This window comes from Trachymyrmex cornetzi, unplaced genomic scaffold, assembly GCF_001594075.2.
Source record: "Trachymyrmex cornetzi isolate Tcor2-1 unplaced genomic scaffold, Tcor1.1 scaffold99, whole genome shotgun sequence".
In the NCBI taxonomy this organism is placed as follows: domain Eukaryota; kingdom Metazoa; phylum Arthropoda; class Insecta; order Hymenoptera; family Formicidae; genus Trachymyrmex; species Trachymyrmex cornetzi.
In genome coordinates this window covers 3,862,455-3,883,622 of record NW_017300343.1, presented here as the reverse complement: position 1 = coordinate 3,883,622, position 21,168 = coordinate 3,862,455, and the positions used below count along the sequence as shown (strand labels likewise).

Sequence of the window (21,168 nt, the reverse complement as noted above, 5' to 3'; positions counted from 1 at the left end):
AGGAGAAAGTAATTTATTATTTGTTACTTGCGAAATTAATCGTTCGTTGTAAGAGTTGTATATGATGTACTTCATGCACATTTCATGTTCTTGTGTAACATAATACGTATACAATTTTCAATTATTATAATTAAAACTTGTAATTAAAACATGTATGTTTGATAAAATATTTATATTTTTCGCTTTATATAAAAATTTCTGTATAAAAAATTTTCAAGATCTAAGATTATTTGGCTTATTTATAGATTAATTAGATTTCTGTTTTACTAAATTCGATAGAAGTTTATTCTTTTAGTAATTAATTCCACAATATATATATTATAAAAATATTATAAAATATAGTTGTAAAATACTCTACGTAATCAACGTTCGTATGAATGTTTAATATACAAAGTATATTGACATAAATAATGGAAATTTATAAAATTTCTTGATAATATCGAAACTGTCTAGTAATAGGAGAAATCCTAGGCTTAAAACTTTAATTATACAGTTTCGATATTATTAAAAAAATTTATGAATTTCCATTATTTATGTCAATATCAGCAATTTATGACCACTAATGACTATCTACAGGCAATGTAATGGAAGAGCAAGTGTCTTAAAACGTTTTTGGCTTTCTGTATATTATTAAGACTCTTTCAGAAGACTTCAGCAAATTTCCATGAGATATCCGATCTGTTCAAAGTTAGTTATTGTTGATTCAGGGTGCAGTAGAGTTGTACTTCTGAGTCAGCTAGTGCTCTAATCGAAAATCGTTGGAACAATTTCTCGTGGGGCGCGGACAAACGACGCTTACATTTCTCGCCATCCATTCTTCTTCGAGAATGGACATAGAAATACGGCGGCCGTCGTCTCGTGTCATAAATAAGACGTTACATATTAGAGAACACAGCTTTTCTGTAGGGAGGAGATCCACAAAACTTGAGTTTCGCTGTCGATGATGGTATGGTTGAACTGACATCGTACATCGCACATCGACATATGTAAAACCATAAACGATTGTTCACTCCTCTCATCTCATCAAACACTTTATATTCCCACAAATATACACTTGTGCGGCCTTGAGAAAAACCCACTAAAATAACCAAATAGATATAATTGAATTGAGGTTTCTCCGCGATAAAATCGCTGTCACTTAAATAAGAATTATTGCTTAAAGCAAATAACTGGGAAAATCTTTAAAAGCGAAAATATATAATAAATGAATGTGAATTATTAACCGGTGAATTTAACGGTAAATTATTAAACATTTAATGTTATGTGTGAAACTTATGCGTTTATTTTCGAAATTTTTCGTGAGCTTTTTAAGAACTGAGATTGGTTGCCCTAAATAATGGAAAGCCTAGAAAATAGACAAAGAGAAGTAAAAAGGGAAGTTAAAAGAGGAGCGTTACACGAACACTTTTAAAAAGCGGACGCTACAAGTCTAACTACAGAGCTATCGAAAAGCATGCTTTGTCGATGTCAAGTTGAAAAGGAATGTCTGAGGAGGCTTTCCGAGTTACGCTCATCAAAGGCCTTCGGAGGGGTCTTTGTGCAGAATTGAACATGACAGCCGTGACAACGGCCGACAGCGAAATCCTGATTTACGAAGCGACATAGTTCTTCGCTCTTCGACTGAATTCGGTGGAGAACATACATCTTCCTCTCGAGGCATATTGTTGAGCGCCGTACGTATTACGGACGCGACGAAGCTGTGGCAAGGACATTTGCCTTTTAGCAAATGGCAACTAATTATCTAATGCGAATGAAACTGGAGCAAATACTTCTAACGTAAGATTCATAGAAGCAGAAAGAAGAATTTCTTTTAAAATAAAAGTAAAAGTATATTTAGTGATGTATATTTATCATGAATTTTTTTGTCGAGAAAAATTGTGTATTAATAATAAGAAAAGCGTAAAATTCGACAATAGCAATTAATTTAGACATTGGATTTTAGAAGAAACCGGTTGATTTAATACTACATGATTAACCAGCTGTATCAGATGTTCACGTGATACGTAAGATATCGTTCGTTCCGGAAAAGGCTATTACAAAAGCGTCCACATAAAGAGTAGAAAAGTGGAGGCTATAAGTAAGTCTAATGTATAGTCCTCGCAGATATTTTCACGAGACAGGCAGAAGGAAGATAACAGCCTTTTCGTTCGAACATCGAGTCATTTACGATATACTATAGTGTTTATCCTCTGAACTTGCCTTGCACACACGTTGCTGAAGCGCTGTATCGGGATTTCATCGCAAATATTGGTTTTGTGGCGGCAGGTGCTTAGGTGGTTTGCAGATGCGCATTTAATACATGATATCGGTCTCGGTCAATTTATTAAGGAGTGAGCAACACACGGTGGCTCAAATAATCCCCTGGGATATAAATATTTCCGATGAGAAAAGTATACTTATATGTTATGCCATAGTATATAATGTGATTGTGAAATAATGCAATTATATTTAATAATGGTTAAAATATGTGACCAATTCTGCCTTTGAATTAAAGTTCTGGAATAATATAATGTCATTGTTATATCAAGAAGATTACATTATATAATCTTTTCTTATAATAAGTTGATAGAAATGAATTTCTTTTTCTCGTACAATTATTCGCGTTTTGGTAGAACGGGCATGTGATATCTGCCCGCAAATGTCTCTTTTTTCAGTTCTATTTTGTTAAAAAATGGTCGCGCATTTTAACTGAAAAATTCAGTAAAATGTACCTCGTGTGACGGGTTACACAATTTTTGCATTGGTTAATTGAGTGCTATAAAAATGAAATATTCGTATATTATATGAAAAAAACCGGTGATGTATAAAATTGTGGGTATTAATTGACTACAGCTACGTTACTAATTACAAAATAATTTCGCCCGGTTTCAATGACGGTGTGAAATTGGGTTTACAAGTAATTAACTCGCGCGGTCATCAGCGCGGCTGTGTATTATTTCATAGAAGAGTGTTTACCATTTATCGCGGAGCATAGATAACGTGAGTTTCGTTCGCTAAGATAAACCGTGGTAGTTAATCGGATTTATGTCTAAGAGATCCAATACCGTGATGCTGTCCAAATATTGAATTCGATCCGGCAAATCCTATAGTAGGCGTTTTACCTCCTCTCGCGCTTCGTACAGCGTTATTTGTAGCTCAATAAACCAGTTAAACTTTCCATAACTACCTGGATTTTCCAAGCAATCTAGTTTATTATTTATTTATCGCTTTCTAAGTATTTCTGAACAGAATTTCAACTATAAGATGGTGTTCCATACTTTTTAAATATGAAAGCTTTTATCTCAGACATAAAATGAAGTTACTTGTAATAAGTTTATACGTAGTTTTGTCATGTGATTATATCTTTGTATTAATTATGCAAATTAAAAAGTTTATTTGTGTAAATAAAGAAAGAGTTACAGAATTAGTTGTTTGGATCATGAAATGATAACATACAGACAATTCTCTACTAACGATGATATATTTCCATACATATTTTGGTGTGTTCGTATTCGATGACAGGTTTTCTCTTTTTCAGTAGGCATATCCGAGTAATATGAAGTGCGTATGTTACGCGCGTTGCATGTGACAAACATCATACATGAAAGATGTCAGCCATGTGTATACCTTAACATCCATCCGTTTACAATTCTTGTTCCGACAGCTTCTGGCTATTTTTTTCACGTTGACGAACTGTATGTCGTACTTTTAAAATACGCGCAGATAGATACATTTTTACATAAAAGTGCACAAATTACACATATATGTATTTTTGCATCTATCATCGAGATTATAAAATGTGATTTATTTTTGGATCGAATATATAATCAGAGAAGGATTTTATATGTATCTTTTACATATACAAGATTTCAGGACTTTAGCGATAAACTTCAAGAAATGATATATCTCGTCAAAAGAATTTTTGTTCAGAAAACTGTGTCCTTCAACGCATTTTTAAGGAGCTATTCCTCCCGTCACGTATGACGTTTAACAACTAGTTGGCATCCTTTAATTTCGTTTTTGCAAAGAGGTAATAAAAAAGCAAAAGCATGGACTATAGTATTGTCAGACTACACACGCAATGCTACCATGCGATCGATTACTTATCTTTCAATCGATCCGAATAAGGACGTGCGGTTGCTTAAAAATACGTAGGAAGATACGTTCTTTAACAAAAGTTGTTTCTTTTGTGAGATCTACTATTCCATAAAGTTTGTCCTTAAAGTCCCAAAATACTTTGTATATTATTTTATTATCATTTATTATTTTATTAGTTTATAATATTTGTAGATTACATTCCTGATAAAAAAGGATTCGCATACAGTAATATTTTGTATTAACAAGAGAAAACATATTTTGTATTAATAAAAAGAAGAAATATTTCTGTATATTAAAAAAAATATAAGACATTTCCAAATATTTACGTGGGTGTAACAAAGATTTTTAGAAAAAGTAGCATTTAGGTCATATTGGATATATTCATCTGTTAAACATTGTGGGAATAAGTAGGTAAGTCGATAGTAAATAAGTAGGTAAGTCGTTCGGAAAATAATTCCTTCTTCTTACATGTCAATAAAGACAAACATATTAGTATGTTGATAACCTTATAAAAGTAACATTGGATCATTTTATTTTATATGATGTTACTTTTATAAGAGTGTAAGTTTATCAACATGCATTGACATATGTTTATTGTAGGAATACACAAAGAACTATTTTCCGAACAACTTACCTACTTATTTACTCATCTACTTATTTCCACGATGTTTAGCAGGTGAATTAGAAGCCATGGCCTAGAATAATAAGCAGCAAAAGAATGTTGCAATGTACATTTAATATGTTATTGTTAGATATCAAAGGAGCAATGGTAACCTAATTCCCTTGCGTTAAATAATATTTTGTTATTTTGAATTTCTATATCTGTTAAAATCAATGTGTGTGTAATCAATCCATTTTTGTAGTAATTTCTAAAGTAAACAACGTTCATATCTACGTGTTTACTTAATAAATAATAAACTTTTGAGTCAAACTTAACACACTTTTTGTGCTGAATTGTTTAACTTTATTGTTTTAATTAAATTAACAGCATATTGAGCAGGAGCAGTGGCGAGCTATAGAAACGATTAAAAACAACTCAAATTAAGCGTAAAACAAAATGTTATAATGAAAATATAAACTGAATACAAATATAAATACAAAGCTACAATAAAATAAACTATGGAAAATATAACCATTTCTTGGTTATTATAGAAAGCAATTATTTACATACGAAATTACATCACGATCATGATGTTCTGCATTTTGCTTTACTGACAGAATGAACAAACTGAACAATAAATTGATGCAAATGAGTCAGATGGACAACCTAATTGCTTATTAGTGATATTTATTGAATTCATCTTGTACTTTTAATTACGCACAAACAGCGAGTAGGTCATTTTGGATATTAAACTATATAGGATTCGATTACCTTATTTTTATTGTAAAATTTAATAAATATGTAAAGATTCAGTTTGAATACATTACTTTTTTATTTAAAAAAATATATTGATAGAATAATATATATTGATAGAAAGACTTTATTGAAAGGATTTTTCGGAATGAAACTGTCAGTGACGTAATATAATTCAATGAATATTATGAGAATTTCTTTTACTAATAGCAAAACGTATGAATATTTTTAGATTATATTAATTTTATTAACTAAAAAGTTTAATGATAGGACATGTCATGGTAGGACAGAAATAGAAAGATTAAGGATTTCGACATGCAATCTCTTTTAATCCTTAATATTCGGAATTCATGTGACACTAGCACGTAACTCTTAGTTCTATAGTTCTATTCGTGTAGATACAGCGGTTTTCAGCAGGGGAAGAGCATATCTCATTCGGTGGCTAGAAGATTTAAAGCTCGATTCCGGCTGGAATCGCGACCGTTCGAAATCACCGCCAGTCGAAGTCGTTGCCACGTCGAACGATACGTAATTCTAACTTCGCCTCGCGATAATCGTTGGATTATTCATCAGTAAAGACGGAGGAGAGTAATTCCTATCGGAGCGTAATAACGTCTCACGTGGCAGATCCCGAAGCGAGTTAAATTCGAACCAATCTAACTCGAAAGCAAAGAGCTTAGTTAGTCACATTCTGCGAGGGAGAGATTAACTCGATGAGATGATAGGAGAGGGGAAGTGTGGTACGTTATCGGTGCATGCGGTCATCATCAGTGAGATAATCGTTCAATCTGATTGGTCAGCATCTTGTCTCGAGACTACTTTTCATCTGTATTACCATGTAAGTGTAACACAAGATTACTCGTGTTGTACACAGTGATAATTGGGAAGTTGCTGAAATTATAAATAAATAATTATTTTGTTATTGATAGAATTAAATATACATACATTATTAAATTCATAATATTAAATTGTATTCAATTTGAGTTATTTTTAATCATTTCTATAAGTCGCCACTGCTTCTACTCAATATGTCATTAATTTAATAAAAACAATTAATTCAAGAAAATTTATTAAATTTGACCCAAATTTAATTTTTGTTATTTATTAAGTGTTAATTGAACGTTATTGTTTATTATAAAACTAACCCAGAAATAGGTTGATTTACCTTTTGAAATACGTGCGGAAGTTGAAAATATAATAACTGCGTTTTCGAAATGTTCCAAATAAATTTCTTTCACAAAAATAACTTATGTTGAGATTTTACGATTTTATGTCTCTAAATTAGTTAATTTTTTGATTTCTTTATAGTATTTATTTACACAAGTTATAAATGTATTCTATATTATTTTACATTATATTCTGATAAATTTTTAGTGGGTTTTTGCTATTTTAATTTATTTCGTTCTGTTTATTTATTACAAAATAATAGCTATTTAGCTTTAGGAACTTTCCGATTGTCATCCTGTAGATTGTTCTCGAATAACTTTTTCGGGCAAATGTCGGTTCGGTCGGTCGGCTCTCAATCTCCAGGACTTATTTCGCAAAAGTTTACTTGCACTATCGAACAACGATCAATAATCCGACATTTACTGCGTTCATATTTATATCGTACTTCTATACCGCATTATACTATATTTATAGCGTCCTTTTAGCTAATGTGGCCCGAATGGTTTTCTTTTTACATGAAAATTGCACATCAGCGAAACAACGATTAGTTCTCTGTGAAGTTTACTTTATAAAATCGTTTACGCAACGATTTTTAATTAGAATTATAAACATGAATATAAGCTGAGGGTATTGCGTGGCTTTCTCTCATGCTATTCACCATGTTGTTGCCCCAAGCTCTTTTGCTCAAGAGCATAATTTCAAAGGTGTGAGTCGGCGGTTATATGTATATTGAGTAAGGCTCTATTTAACTATAACTAGACTTTAACTAGATCAGAACTTTAATCATATTTCATCCGGAAAATTGCTTCGTTAAGATTATTCGGAAAAGAAATTTCGCGCGTGTCTACTTAGAAAACATCGGAAAGTACTTTTAATTAGAAAAAAGAGATTTATCCTTTTTTCCGGGCACGAATACACCTGGTGAAGTAAATTATCGCCAGAAAATTTAGTACTAAACCTTCGTGAATAAGCTCCGGTATCTTAGGGTTAACTTAACTTCGTATACGGGGATATCCTTAGAAAGAATGGTCTTTTTAAGGGAGATGGTTCGAACTGTAAAATAGAAATAGAAGTCTTTAAACGTACAGTTTACTTGTTTATTCAAGTCGTTTCTGAATTCCTGATGCGGTGTGCACTCGCACAGATTTCGTGTGAATTTTTGCAATTAGCATCCAACGCGATCAGATTAGTGATATGTAATTTGTGCTCCAGTTACGATGTAACGCCCTGTTGCGCGAAAATTCTCAAGGAAAAGAGAGTACTTGATCACGGTAACGAGGGGAAAATATCGATGATACATCATGTAATGCGGCTGACATGCCAGAATTACTCGTAGCCTACATACATGAACCTTCATGTGCAGCGGCAGTTATGTCGGGGATGTAGGGCCAACGTTACCGTGCCAACGTTGGTCACGTGTGTCTAATTAGGTATCGTGAACCACGGATACACGATGTATGTGTATATCGCGGCTATCATGCTATTAACCCTTAAACCAAGATGTCACCAAAAGTATGTACTTAATTAAATTAGGAAGGTCGATTTACAGGAAAGCGATCTTTGTGCAACTTATGACGTATACGTATGAACATTTTTTTTACATTGGCTTATTTGTAAAGAGATTAATCATTCTGCAAAGATACACTACACACACACACACGCGCGCGCGCGCGCGCGCGCGCGCGCACACACACACACACACACACACACACACACACACATATATATATAAGGTGGTATAATTTTGAACGAAATAAGGTTGAATCAAATTTTGAGGTTCAAATTTGTTAACTCGGATCTAATTGTATGAAGAATATTAAAGGTACTACTAAACAGATAAAAATAAATCTTTGAAATATTTGATTCAAATTTTATTTTGTTCCAAATTATGCCATCTTACCATATGTTATATATATATATATATATATGCATGTATTTGGCTATTATTTTTATTAACACATATAATAAAATATATATGTTAATATAAATAATATATATATAATAAATAATTTTATATAATTATTAAGCTATAATATATAAAAAAATGTACTTATATGAATTTGTAAAACTAAATATTTTTATGTATGTATAATATTTATATGTATAGATATATATATAGATTTTCTTACAAATTGATACATAACATTTCTTTTGCATCACATTTTAATAAAAATGACAGCTTTTTTGTAGAATATATTTAATATTACATATATAAAATATATTACGCTGTCGAGACCTACAATTTTGTAAGTTGCCGTTGATTGATGTTTCGATATAAGACTTTAAACCCACGCGTCAAGATGTTGAGAATAATTTATCATTCCTTTCGCTTTTTTCGGACGTCTGCCTCTTGGGAACTCGTGGGATTGTTCGCGTTGTATATATGCTGCGTTCCAAATGCTTTTGAAAGTGCGACGTATACGTGGTTGGATTGCAGAAACTGCAAACGAGTGGTAAATACGACGCATAGGTAAATCTGGTTGCTCGAAAGGGAAAATATGTGTGACGGCATTATATGCGTCGCGAACATCGCGTCGTCGTAATGAAAGGAATGGATTTTAATTAAAATAGCGAGTATACGAGAGAAAGGGCAAGGAAGTAATGGGATTTTCACGAAATCTTTCACTACATTAATTCTATTTGTCCCACTAATGTAATTCTCAATATCAATGTAACAAACCTTGTTAAATTTCTTTTCGATTTGTTAAAAATAAAATAACGGCAACATTGATTTTGTTTGATTTTTATCAGAAAAGAGGAAATTTGATAATTTTCGAATATAATCTTTTAAATTGGAAACTAGATATCTACATTAAGTATTTTTTTTTAATTTTAATTATAGTACATAATTTTTTTTTACGAATTTAAAATCGCGTCAAACGATATAATTTTTAATGAAAAATGCTAAATTGTCATAAAAATTATTTGAAATATATCACAAATATTTCTCTTGAAGGCATCATCCAGATATTTTATGATGACAAAGATGCTAATAGAAAAAGAATAGATTTTACGTGCGAAGATATATTCAAAAATATAGTAACGTGATATTATATGTTGCTTGTTCAATCATAACGTATATTTTGCGTGGGTATATACAAGTGTGCAACGTAAAATAATACACGCGGTAATGGAAACTGTGTAATTTAACACCATAAATTATTAGGCGCCATGAAGCTCCGGTTTAAAGACGATCGACCACATAGGAGGCCGTTCGTACGTGCTTCTAATTGTGTCGGAATAACGATTACTATACCTTATTTTATCTTGCTTTACGGAAACGTTGCGGGCAAATGGATTACGTTGAGTAATCACGGTACTACGTTGCGTATTGTTTATTTATGGAGGATACTAAGACTAAGCAACTTAGATTTGATCGCATCAACGTAAGTGACAGATCGCCCTTCTTACTTGGGACTATAATTTAAGATCCTTGAGAAAAGCTTTTAGGACGCGCCCTTAAGGTGAGCGTACACATTACGCTCTCTCTCGTAACCTTATTCCTACAGGATAAACATTTTATCCATGATGTGGTTTTCGTCCCCGTTATTTTATACATATTTTGGCGTCTCACGACTTCTTGCATTTTCGCTTTTCCGTGCGTTTACGTCTGTTATTGGAAAATGTTAAAGCTAAACTATATTGTATTGACAACGCGTCGGACGACCGACATCAGATAGACGAGATATCCCGTTCAAACGTCAAATAAACGTCATCGGACCGTGTGATAACTTGTTCAAAATGTCAGTTGAAGAGCATTGAGTTGCGAGATAACTCGTTTATGAGTGCGAAAAGGGTTTGGCAACTCGCGTTGAGAGCGCTCGTTTCTTAATACAATAACAAAACAAATATGTAAAAAGAATTATACATGAATGCCAATTGAAATCGGAATAAGATTATGAAAAAAAGGCAATCTGCATGTTTAGAATTTTTACAGATATATAATGAGCCACATGTTGTGAGGTATTACTAAATTGGTTGTGTTAATTACATATATTTTATATTATCGTTAATGATTACACGTAGACAAATAGTAGGGTAATACGTCCGTGCTGGGATTTACGCCGCGGAAGTCAGAAAAAATAGAAGGAACGGGGGTAATTTTTTCGCAATTACTCTGTTACATGCCTTTATGTTATATTAGTATTGAGTTATAATTTCAGCTTCTTACTGTCAATATTAATAAAATTATTGTGAGTTGAATCGATTTGCCACTGTGTGTGTAACAAGTAGCATCATCATAAATTATAATCTACATAAAATAAATGATTATTGTAAGACGTGTAAAAGACCTAGTGGTTATTTCGTGACACATACGTGTAGAGGAATAGTAAAGCATGTTGTATAGCAAAATACAAGTGCTTTGCTTTCGTATTCTTTGTTTAGTTTGTTGAAACCCTTGCATTTTTGCCGTATATTCCACCCATTATCTATATATAGCAAAAATGCAAGATTTCAAAAAGTTGATTTTTTAATACGAAAACTAAATATTTCGGATTTCTAATATTTTTTTCATAATAGTAGACAGTTTCACAATAGTAGAAAGCTTTTACTGATATAGTTCGTTTATTTTAAACATAGTAAATACTACTTAATAAATTAAGTTTTTGATAGGTGCGGCGTATATACCGGAGTTACCCTATACAAAATTGATTCTTGTATCCCTTTTAACTAAATTTTACATGTTGTAACTGATATTTAGAGAAACTGTTATGACACGATCATGCATCACACGAGGATATTAGTCGAAAATGCAATTAAGTAAATTGTTGTTTATTGCATACAGTCTGCAATTATTTGGCAGCGAACTATAATACATTTGTACTGTATTATAAGTTATACATCGGTCAATGATTAATTAGATTAACAGTTGCAATTAGTTAACTACGATATGGCTTTACATTCGATTTTGCACTAACGTGTATCAACATTAACCCAATTTTGCTGGCCCGTCTGCATAACGTGATAATCTAGCAGCTATTGAGTAATCTAGGAGAATTGTTAGTTGACTTTAGTTAATTTCGGCTATAGACGCAACTTCCTGGCTTTAGCTCTCACTCAGTTCGTAAGACCAAAGCGAATTATAAAAACGACGTTTCTACGTCGCATGCTCTTGGGAGGGAAGAAAACTTTAATAACATCGAAACAAGAAATCGAAGAAAACCCCAATCTCGACCGTTAATACTATCTTTGAAAGTAATCTTTTAAATTGAAAACACACATACCTATATTAAATATATTTAAAAAAACTATTACATTAGCACATAATTTATACCTTTTCTGTAGGAATTCAAAATTATATTATCTTTTTATTTTATTTACAATTTTACAACTAGCCTTATTTTCTTTACATTAAATTGATATTCGAACGCATATTTGAAAACTTAATAGGGACGTTAAAGAAACAGCCACCATTTCGCTTTTTTCGGTTCACCTACTTGGTGATACGATTTTAACGGGGATATTTGCTCCGATTGTTGGCGACTTATAGCAAAAAGTAATTTACGGATTTCAGATTTATAGCCGAACATATCGCTGATATATATATTTACCTCGTTCCGAGTTTTAAACGTGGTCGTCGAATTGGCGATCTTATAGCTCTTTCCCCTTTTTTTCTACACTGACACGTTTGTCGTAAAACTAGTGATACTTTGTTTTTGTCGTTCATAGATCGATAATTTGATCACACAAAGAATGAAATTTTACTATTATCTCAGTAGATACTCTGCAAACTCAATAAAAAAATCATACTTGTCGGAACAGAACTTTACAATTCAGAGGGTGTAAAGCGGAAATTCGTTTATTATTCATCAATTCATATTTTATATAGTAAAATATGCTTTTGCTTTTATAATTTGAAACTTTTCATCAGTTTGTCGTATACTTGACATGTTAATAAATTTGTCAAAATTGAAATGGAAAATACTATGTGTTTACTGTCAATTTAAGATTATTAAATAACTAAATATTTTGTCTCAAATAGTTGAGAAAATTAAGAAATATTTAAAATTATAAAGGAAATTTTTTAGTATACCAATTATATATAAAATTATTTTAAATTTTTTAGTATATGAAAAAATTTAAAATAATTTTATATATAATTTAGGCAAAATATTATTATATATAGTTCAAATAACGTTGGAAATCTCACAGTATGACATTTTTCAATGTTTACGTAAAATCTGAGAACAAATTCCATTATAGATGTTATACATTCAGTTTACCTTCTATTTATTTAGTTGGTTTTAAATTCGTCTCGTCAACTCATATACGCTTTTACATTTTACTATTTGTATGAATAAAATCTACTACGGTAATGTCGCCAATTTCATCATATATTAACGACTTTGGTATGTACCAGATAGGGATGGGGAGATTAAGAATTTTCATCTAGCCACATTTCTCGAATGAATTCCTTCACATCCGTGATATGAGTTGCACGTGGACTAAGGGTTCTTTCCCAACCCTACAAGAATTTACGTTTCGACCCGTGCTAATGGATATTTGTGGAAGTGTATACGCGAATATTCCTCTCTATATACGTATTTTATCTAGAATTTATTGACAATTTATATCTCCTGTTTCACTAAATTTTTCATGAAATTTTATTCGTTTATAATAGAATTGCAAATATGGTCGGCATTTGTTAATATTCGAATATTTGGATAATTCATTTCGTATTATTTCGTTATTCGCGTTTGATATCTGAATTAGCCGGAGGATAGAAATCTTAATATTCGATTCTCGGATATGCGAATTATTCATTTAGATTCGAACTCTTGCTACTATATAAGGAATAGAACAAAAAATAAATTACTAAGCTATGATTTATTTAACTGTTTCTTCTTCTAATTTTGAAAAAAATATCTTTTACATGTAATGATTTTCCACAAGTGAGAAATATCACAATATTCAAAGAACTTAAGCATGTAAACCAGTTGAAATTTCTGTATCATTATTGAGACATGTTCAGTTAGGTTTGCTTTTTTATTTCTAAAGATTTTTCTAAATTTTCAACATACGTACCGCATTTCATTATGTAACTACAAGGAATGTATGAAATATAAAACGATATTTTGTACACTTATAATAGATGTATATTGTTATGTTTGTATAGTATATATAATTATACGAATATAAAACATTTAATAGAATATTTGTATATAATTTTAATCAACTTTGTCATATTATTTTACAATTATTTTTCCGTTCAATTTTTTGTAATTCGAATCCGAATACGCGGACTCGATGCTTTCAATATTCAGATTTGGATTATCTGAATAGTTTGAGTAAACAGACAATTCGGATTTTATATCGTTTAAATATTTTAATCTTGATTCATGCCACCGCTCGTCCTTTGTCGTCAAACTTTAATTGCCAAAATTTTACTCGTCTATAGCGCTACGAATATTATGCTTTGAAATTATCATAATTTCGAATTTAACCTTTAATATCCGTGATAAATGCGCAATGGGATGTTCCATATATCCTTATTTTAACACGTGACTGCACTGCTTCGTATGTCCCGGGGTCACGCGATCACTCAACCGATACAGGTAAACTAGTAATAAAGCGAAGTGGCCGCGGGCTTTTATATATCAGAAACCATCGGACTCGTGCGTATTGCGTGTTAGATTATCTATGGTACGGCAATCCCAGCAAATGTGGAACCTTGGTGACGCATCGCAAAAACGGCGTAAATTTCTGAAAGTTTCTCGATGAGGCTCCTACGGGATTTCCTGCGCGCTCCCTCATCTCTGGAAAAACGAGATGAGACGGATAAGCGTTCCATCAACGTCCATCTTCAGCCGGAAGTTTATGGAAGTTACCGTCGGTATATTTCTCCGACCAGCTTCCGTTTTGCCGGATCTATTCCTCCGTGTATAATAGCATCTCTCTGCCGTTGGCGCCGATAATCGCTGATATTTCTGGAGGCATGATCAGAATCGTCGTATTTTATTTGGAAAGGATCGCGGTAGGTGACTGTGATACGACTGCTAATGTATTCGTTCGTATATATATATCCGCGTCCGGTGTGGAGGCGGCTATACGTTTCGTGATTATATTACGACAAATCCCTTATCGCGGTAAAACGAGCGCGTAGAGAGTTTTGCTGTGCAAAATAGCGAAGAAACCTCGCTGGAAAATTGTAATTGGCATATCAATAAAGGCATTTGCTGCACAGCCATTAGATGAATGCAAAAGAGATCTAATCAAAAGATTTATGTTTTTTATCCGTCTAGCTTGGCATTAATAAAGCTAAAAATCAAAATTTTTTTGAGAAAATGATTTGAAAAATTTCTATATGATCGAGAAATTCATAACAACAATTTTATTTTAACTCTATAATTTTGTATTCAATTTTATTTGACAATATGATATGTCTTTTTTAATCTAATTCAATCTAACAAATTGTGCGTGTGTCGCAAATAATTTGGAAAAAAAACATTATAAGAAATAACGAAAAAGATTAAAATGTAAAAAATTGTATAATCAAACAATTGGAATTTTTTGTAATTAAAATTCAAATAAAGGAAAAAGGCTGATAGGAATTAACGCTAGCATGCGCTTGAATTTTGTTTTTTATCCGTCTATAAATATAATATGTAATTTGTTGTCACTTAAGCGATGTTAACTTCAATATTTAACATTGAAACATTAAAATATAAAACATGTTTTGGCTACTTTTTAGCCATCATCAACGCGAAATTCAAGTAGTCGCAATATTTGAATATTTATTTATTATTATTTTTATTTGAATTTATCTTATTTTATTTAAAAATTGTGCACTGAAAAAAATAACTAAATTTTAATAAATATTTGTCTATAAGTAAATATTTACTAAAAAAAAAACATTTATTTGATTCAAAAACTATTTGATTGTTCTACCATTTTTTATTGAGTAAATATTTATTTAATGTAAACAAATACTGTAAATAAATGTTTACTTAGTACTGTTCAAAGAATTATATATTAGAATTTAGTAAATTTTTTTTCGGTGTATAATTTCACATATATTTTATGATATATTTTATGATATAGCACACGTGCAAAAACCCATGGCGTCGTATGAATCAACAAAGACAGGTCATAAACTATTCATTTCGCTCTGTACGGCAGCGATATCGTTCCGCGATTTTGCAATGCCAGGTGCCGGCTTCTAATCAGAGTTACGGTATCTGCAAAACGTTCGAAGGACGTTCGAAATGTTCGTCACGTTTCGCGTTTCGCCTAACAATCGATCGATGCTTTCTCAGATTCGTCGATTTTATCGGCCCACACGGACCTCGAAATGCAATACTTACTCGCCGACAATATCCGTTGGAATATCCGACTCGTGTCAAACTGGTTAAAATGCTATCGTCGTATTGTATAACAGTAAATGGATGTGTTGGTCGTATACAACGTGTCTTTTACGTAAACCTAAAAGTACGGCTCGAGCGAAACTTTCACAGGTGTGAAGCTTGTTTGCGCCATAAAGTCGCTCTTATTTCAGGAGGGAAAAACGTGCGCCGCACTAAAAGCCTGACCAACGATGCCGGGTGAATTACCTTCGTGACACGTGAAAGAATGCGTTTCTCCTCTTCTACTAACTCATGTAGAAACTTACGTAACGGCGCACGCAAACAATAAGAAATGATTTTCCCTAACATAAGTGATTAGTTTCCGTAATATTGCGCTTGTCCCTCTTTGGTCATTTTTATTTTTACACGAGATTACATAAAATAGTTCTTATAAGACTAAAAGCAGCGGTATTTTTCCAGTCAGACTGCGTGGTTGATATTTTCTCGATAAAAATTGGTCCGATCGTGACGTGTATTTTTAAAGCAAGATGCGCCAGCGTCCGTTACGCGTTACCTTTTGGACTCGCAAAACACGCAGAACGCGTTTCTTGTTTGAGTATTACGCTGTTAATATTTATTCGGTATTTCCGCGCCTGGGTGTACCCAGCACAACAATCGATAAGATCCGTTGTTAATGATACGCATAGACATACGTAGACGCGCATTTATGTGCACGGTGTTGTACGCGCGCGCACAAACGCGAAGTGGAGGAGCATAACCGCTAGCGTCGACGTTTGCCAAGCTCCGGCTTGCTTTGTAGAAAGTCACTGGTGCCACTCACGTGAAAGAGCAGTTGTTCGTCGTTAGCTTATTCGCGACCTGATTAGCCTCGTCGGATAAATTGAGCTAGGTCTCTGAATCTCATAATTTGTACGATCAAAATTGAAAATTGAGCTTAAGGGAAAGCGTTAAGAGTTTCGCGGGTAAAACCAGGACTTTCCGAGCCTTGATGAGAGAGTGTACGACGAGGTAGTTCAGTTGAGAGGTAAAGGGATGGAAGTGGGAGGGAAGTGGTGCCACGGGGTGGAAGCGGCGCTGTCAGATTCGTAGTGGGGGTTCAGAGAGCGGAGGAGGAGGAAATGGTGACGGTTCGGCTTGAGAGGGGTCGGGGGTAGTTGAAATGGGGTGGGAGAGCGGCCGAGACGGAGAAGATCGGGCTAGGGATACCGGGGGTGAACGCGAAGCCGGGAGGTAGGGATGGTCACGGGGTAGGGATGGCGGTACGACTTTGGGGGATTGGAAGCAGCTGAGAGCAGTGCGAGTAGGTCATACCGTCGACCAGAGTGGCAGTCCGCGTTTTGGCAAACGACACGGTTATCCCACAGAAAGCAACCCTCGACCTCTTGTTGTCTTCGATTGGTTCTCTCTCGTACCCTTTTCTCATACTCTCAGATGCACGATCATCCTCTTACGTGCGACAAAATCCGGACGGCCTTTTCGCCCCGTCCGCTTACTCTTTTGAAACGGCCGCCCTCAAACTTACAACCCTACCTCGAGATTGCCTCTCCTCAAGAAAGCGAGAGAGAGAGAAGATCGAATCCTTGAGTGGTCGGAGTGGATTTATCAGTCCGAAACACTTACCTCGGTCGCCACGACGCCGTTCGGAGAGAGAGAGATCATAGATCGATCCGGGGGAGACGAGGAAGAGTGTTTCATCCCTCTTTTATTTTTATTCTTTGTTATATCGAGAGTAAGGCAACGGGTCCAATCTTCTCTTTCGATTAGAGATACACGCGCGATAATTGATGAAACCCGATGTTCCACGATATAAGAAAACAACGAAGAACAGTTAAGTGGTGAAAAAAAAAAAGAAGAGGAGAAGCGATAGGAAATTCGATTTACCTTCTCGCAGAGTATTGTGCATTTCCAGTTTCGTCAAGTTTTCCAATTTTCCTGTCGTATGTGTGACGAGAAGTTGCCGCTGTACCTAAAGAGAGAGAGAAACTTCCGCGAGTGCGGTCGGACGTGATGAAATTAGCCACGTCCTGCACTTTAGGACATATAATGATTGTATAATGTGATACAGGTCTCATCGTTGCCACCGCGGATGACCCGGTTGTTATCGTTGTTGTTATTATTGTTGTTCCCGTTGTTGCGTCGCGTTGTTTGCGTTGATCTCCCGCGGCTCGCATCTCGATCTTCCAGTGCGTGTGCTCAAATTCGCGCACTTCCGGTGTATCGGGAGTGCGGGATAGTTCGATACACGCGTCTCACATACACGGGCACGCGCGCGCATTTGCATGTAGCTTTTTCTTGCGCGTGCTATATTCTTGCCACGCACGGAGTTACGTTCTAACGACTCTTGCATAATCTAGGACATTAAAGAGCGCCGTGATTGTGTGATAATTTTAACGACCGCCATTCAATGAGACGTAACGAGCGAGCCGGCCAGCCACTTGGAAATTGGGTTAAATAGAATAACTGAACTTCCAAACCATCGACTCGAACTTCCGACCTGTACGACGTAGCGCGCCTGTCGATGATGTTTCCTTTGGAAGGCTCTTTCTCTTATCTCGTTTAATATAAACACTCCTACGACCGGCAGAGCGCGACTAATAAAAACGAAGGACCGCGAAAGGGCAGGTCTTTCGAGAAAAAGAAGAAAGAAAAAGGAAAGGGAATAGAGAAGTGGGCGCTCGAACGAGAACGAAAAAGATAACAGCGCGAATGATAATAGATGTGACAGAAAGGATCGCGAGAAGTTCCTGATCGAAAAAACGATAAATTGAGCTTATTGTTCGCAAAGGCAGTTCACTCGACGCATGTCGGGATCGATAGCGCGTGGCTGTCGAAGGCAGGAGAGGTGAATTACCTGCGTCAACGAGAACATCGAATCGATCCATCGAAGCGACCCAAGTTCGCATAACTGCATCTTCCGTCATTGCATCGTAAAGTTTCTTCTTCGTCGTGAGATACGAGGCGGTGGAAGAAAGTTTGTACTTCGTCCGCGAACAAGTCCGTACAAAGGAAGACATCGTGTGAGGGAAGCAAATCATGAAATGAGATGTATCGACGAGCCGCCAGAGGATCGGCAACGGTCACGTAGAGTGCGTCGCCATTGGGAGATAAAGCGAACGCGGGAGGGTAAGAGCGACCGTTTCCGGCGGAGGAGATCTTCCGGAAAATCGGCGAGTAGGTCGATTGAATTCGCGGAAGCGAGACGCTCGCGTCTCGAATATCCTGAATCCACTTAGACGACGGCGGCCGAAGCGGAGGTAACTCGAAAATGGAAATCGCGGCATCGGCTATGTTGGACGGCCTGAAAAACAATCGTATCGGCAAGCTGGCGCTGTCGCGGTTCTTGTCGCAGAGTCTGTGAGTAAAATTGTATGAGTGGCAGAGCACGAAATCGGTAGGACAGCCGGGGGTGCCGACGATGACCGATGAGATTTAATGCACGCTGTTTGTATGATTGCATGCGAGCAAAATCACTTGATGTGCACGTGCCGATGCTGGATTCTTTCGTATGGCTTTTGATTCCCATCTAAGGAGAAAGTGCTACAAGTCACGAGTCTCTTAGGAAAGGTCACAGAGTAACAAAGGGATCTTTTAGAAATGGTGATTATGGATTTTCGTTTAATCGGTCGCGCTTCATCAAGTATATAAGACTTCACATCGTTCTACGACACGCTGAAATAAAATCTTATCTATTGTTTACGCGTTATACGCTTATTTGAATTTGGAAATGAAAATTGTTAAGTTTTCGCAAAATATTAATTTCGTTGTGACGCTTTTTCCGATGATGTGGTTTCATAAGCGTCATCATCGCTTTTCCTTCATGATTTAGCAGTTAAAGGTTAGACCCAGCTCCCAGTTGCTTTTCATACGAAACGATTTCTCGAGATACAGGTCATGAAGTTTGTTGAAAGCAATAAATAAATTAAATGGATATTAGTTCCGTTGGGATTTCAGTTATATTGTTCTAGGTGTAATTATACAGGCCATGTAGGATATACCACAGGCGAGATAGCTAACCGTCAATAGCGCGTTTTAGTTAGTATAATATAAACGATATATATTTTATATTACAATGCATAGAGAGTGTAATAAATGACATAACTTAAATCCAGTATTATTTAAGAGAGGAAGAGTTACAGCTACATAATAATCGTACAAATAAATGTCGAGTCTAATAAATAAATATCTCCGAAATCATTACTGGATCAAAATTTCATTATGCTCGCGTATTAAATATTATATATCAAGAGCGTGAAATCAAAGATACGCGTTTAATATTCGCGCAATATTAAATACGATTTTCTATTTAATATTATAAAATGATAATGATCTAATTAAAATACGTAAAACATGATAATATATATTTGGTAATTGAGCATGGGATTTAATTCTCTCCGTAATGTCATGTGCGTATACATATTTTAATGTATTTTTCATGACCCATTGATCTCCTCGCACCTTTAATAAATCCAACTTGTATAAAGTTGCATACGTATTGTACGTTACCTGTTTATATGTATGTTAATGTAATATTTGTATTGTGTGATCTTGTGATTGTCGATACTTGGCGATCAATGCAGGTGTACACTACGGTTCATGATAAACACGATTGTGCATTGTTATCCCAGATGAATGTTTACGTACACTCGTCTCTAAAGTGCTCTCTCGACGAGCTTTCCCAAAATCGATAACTTTTCATCCGTTTATTCTGGGGCTGTTTTCTTGGAATAGCTGGAAATTGTGACAATTGAACTACTAAGAAACTTGGCTTTCACGGTGTATAATATTTTTTGAAATTCTCACAGTCATACTCTACATATAAAAATATCTAAAATTATTAATTATAAATATTATATGAATGCCACATATATAATATAGAGATGTACGTGTATGGTATTCACATATATAGGGGAGACCGGGGCTGGTTGTCGTACGGGGTTGATTGTCAAAATGCTTATAACTCAAACAAGACACGGCAGAAAAATCTCTTTTTTTGACTGTAGATAGCTGATATAATATTAATTTGTTGTGTAAAATGGTTTGCACCACAAGCATTGTATATATTATTTATAGCAATTTTTGAGAAAATGAAGTTGGTGAGTAAATTTTTATAATCATCTATTTTTTTTGTTGTCTAACAAGTCTTTGGCATTATTAATCGTAATATCCCTGTATTCATTGAAAATGACATATCTTAGAAGATTTTTGCTACAATTAAGTAATCATTATTCTGACTAAGTTTGTGAATACAATCTCTTTTATTAAAAA

General features: G+C 34.5%; 1 protein-coding gene across 5 annotated transcripts in view; it reads left to right on the top strand.

Moving 5' to 3' along the window:
- Syt7 (Synaptotagmin 7) overlaps window positions 1–21,168 on the top strand; it is a 170,595-nt gene that overhangs the window by 78,358 nt on the left and 71,069 nt on the right. For 2 of the 5 annotated variants that reach the window (XM_018521654.1, XM_018521653.1), the window contains exon 1: window positions 18,795–19,257. The exons of the other annotated variants lie outside the window; for them this stretch is intronic. In XM_018521654.1, coding sequence (XP_018377156.1) covers window positions 19,169–19,257 — 89 coding nt within the window. In that variant the 5' untranslated portion in view covers window positions 18,795–19,168. Of the gene's footprint in view, window positions 1–18,794; window positions 19,258–21,168 lie in introns of those variants that run through there. 5 annotated transcript variants of the gene reach the window in all.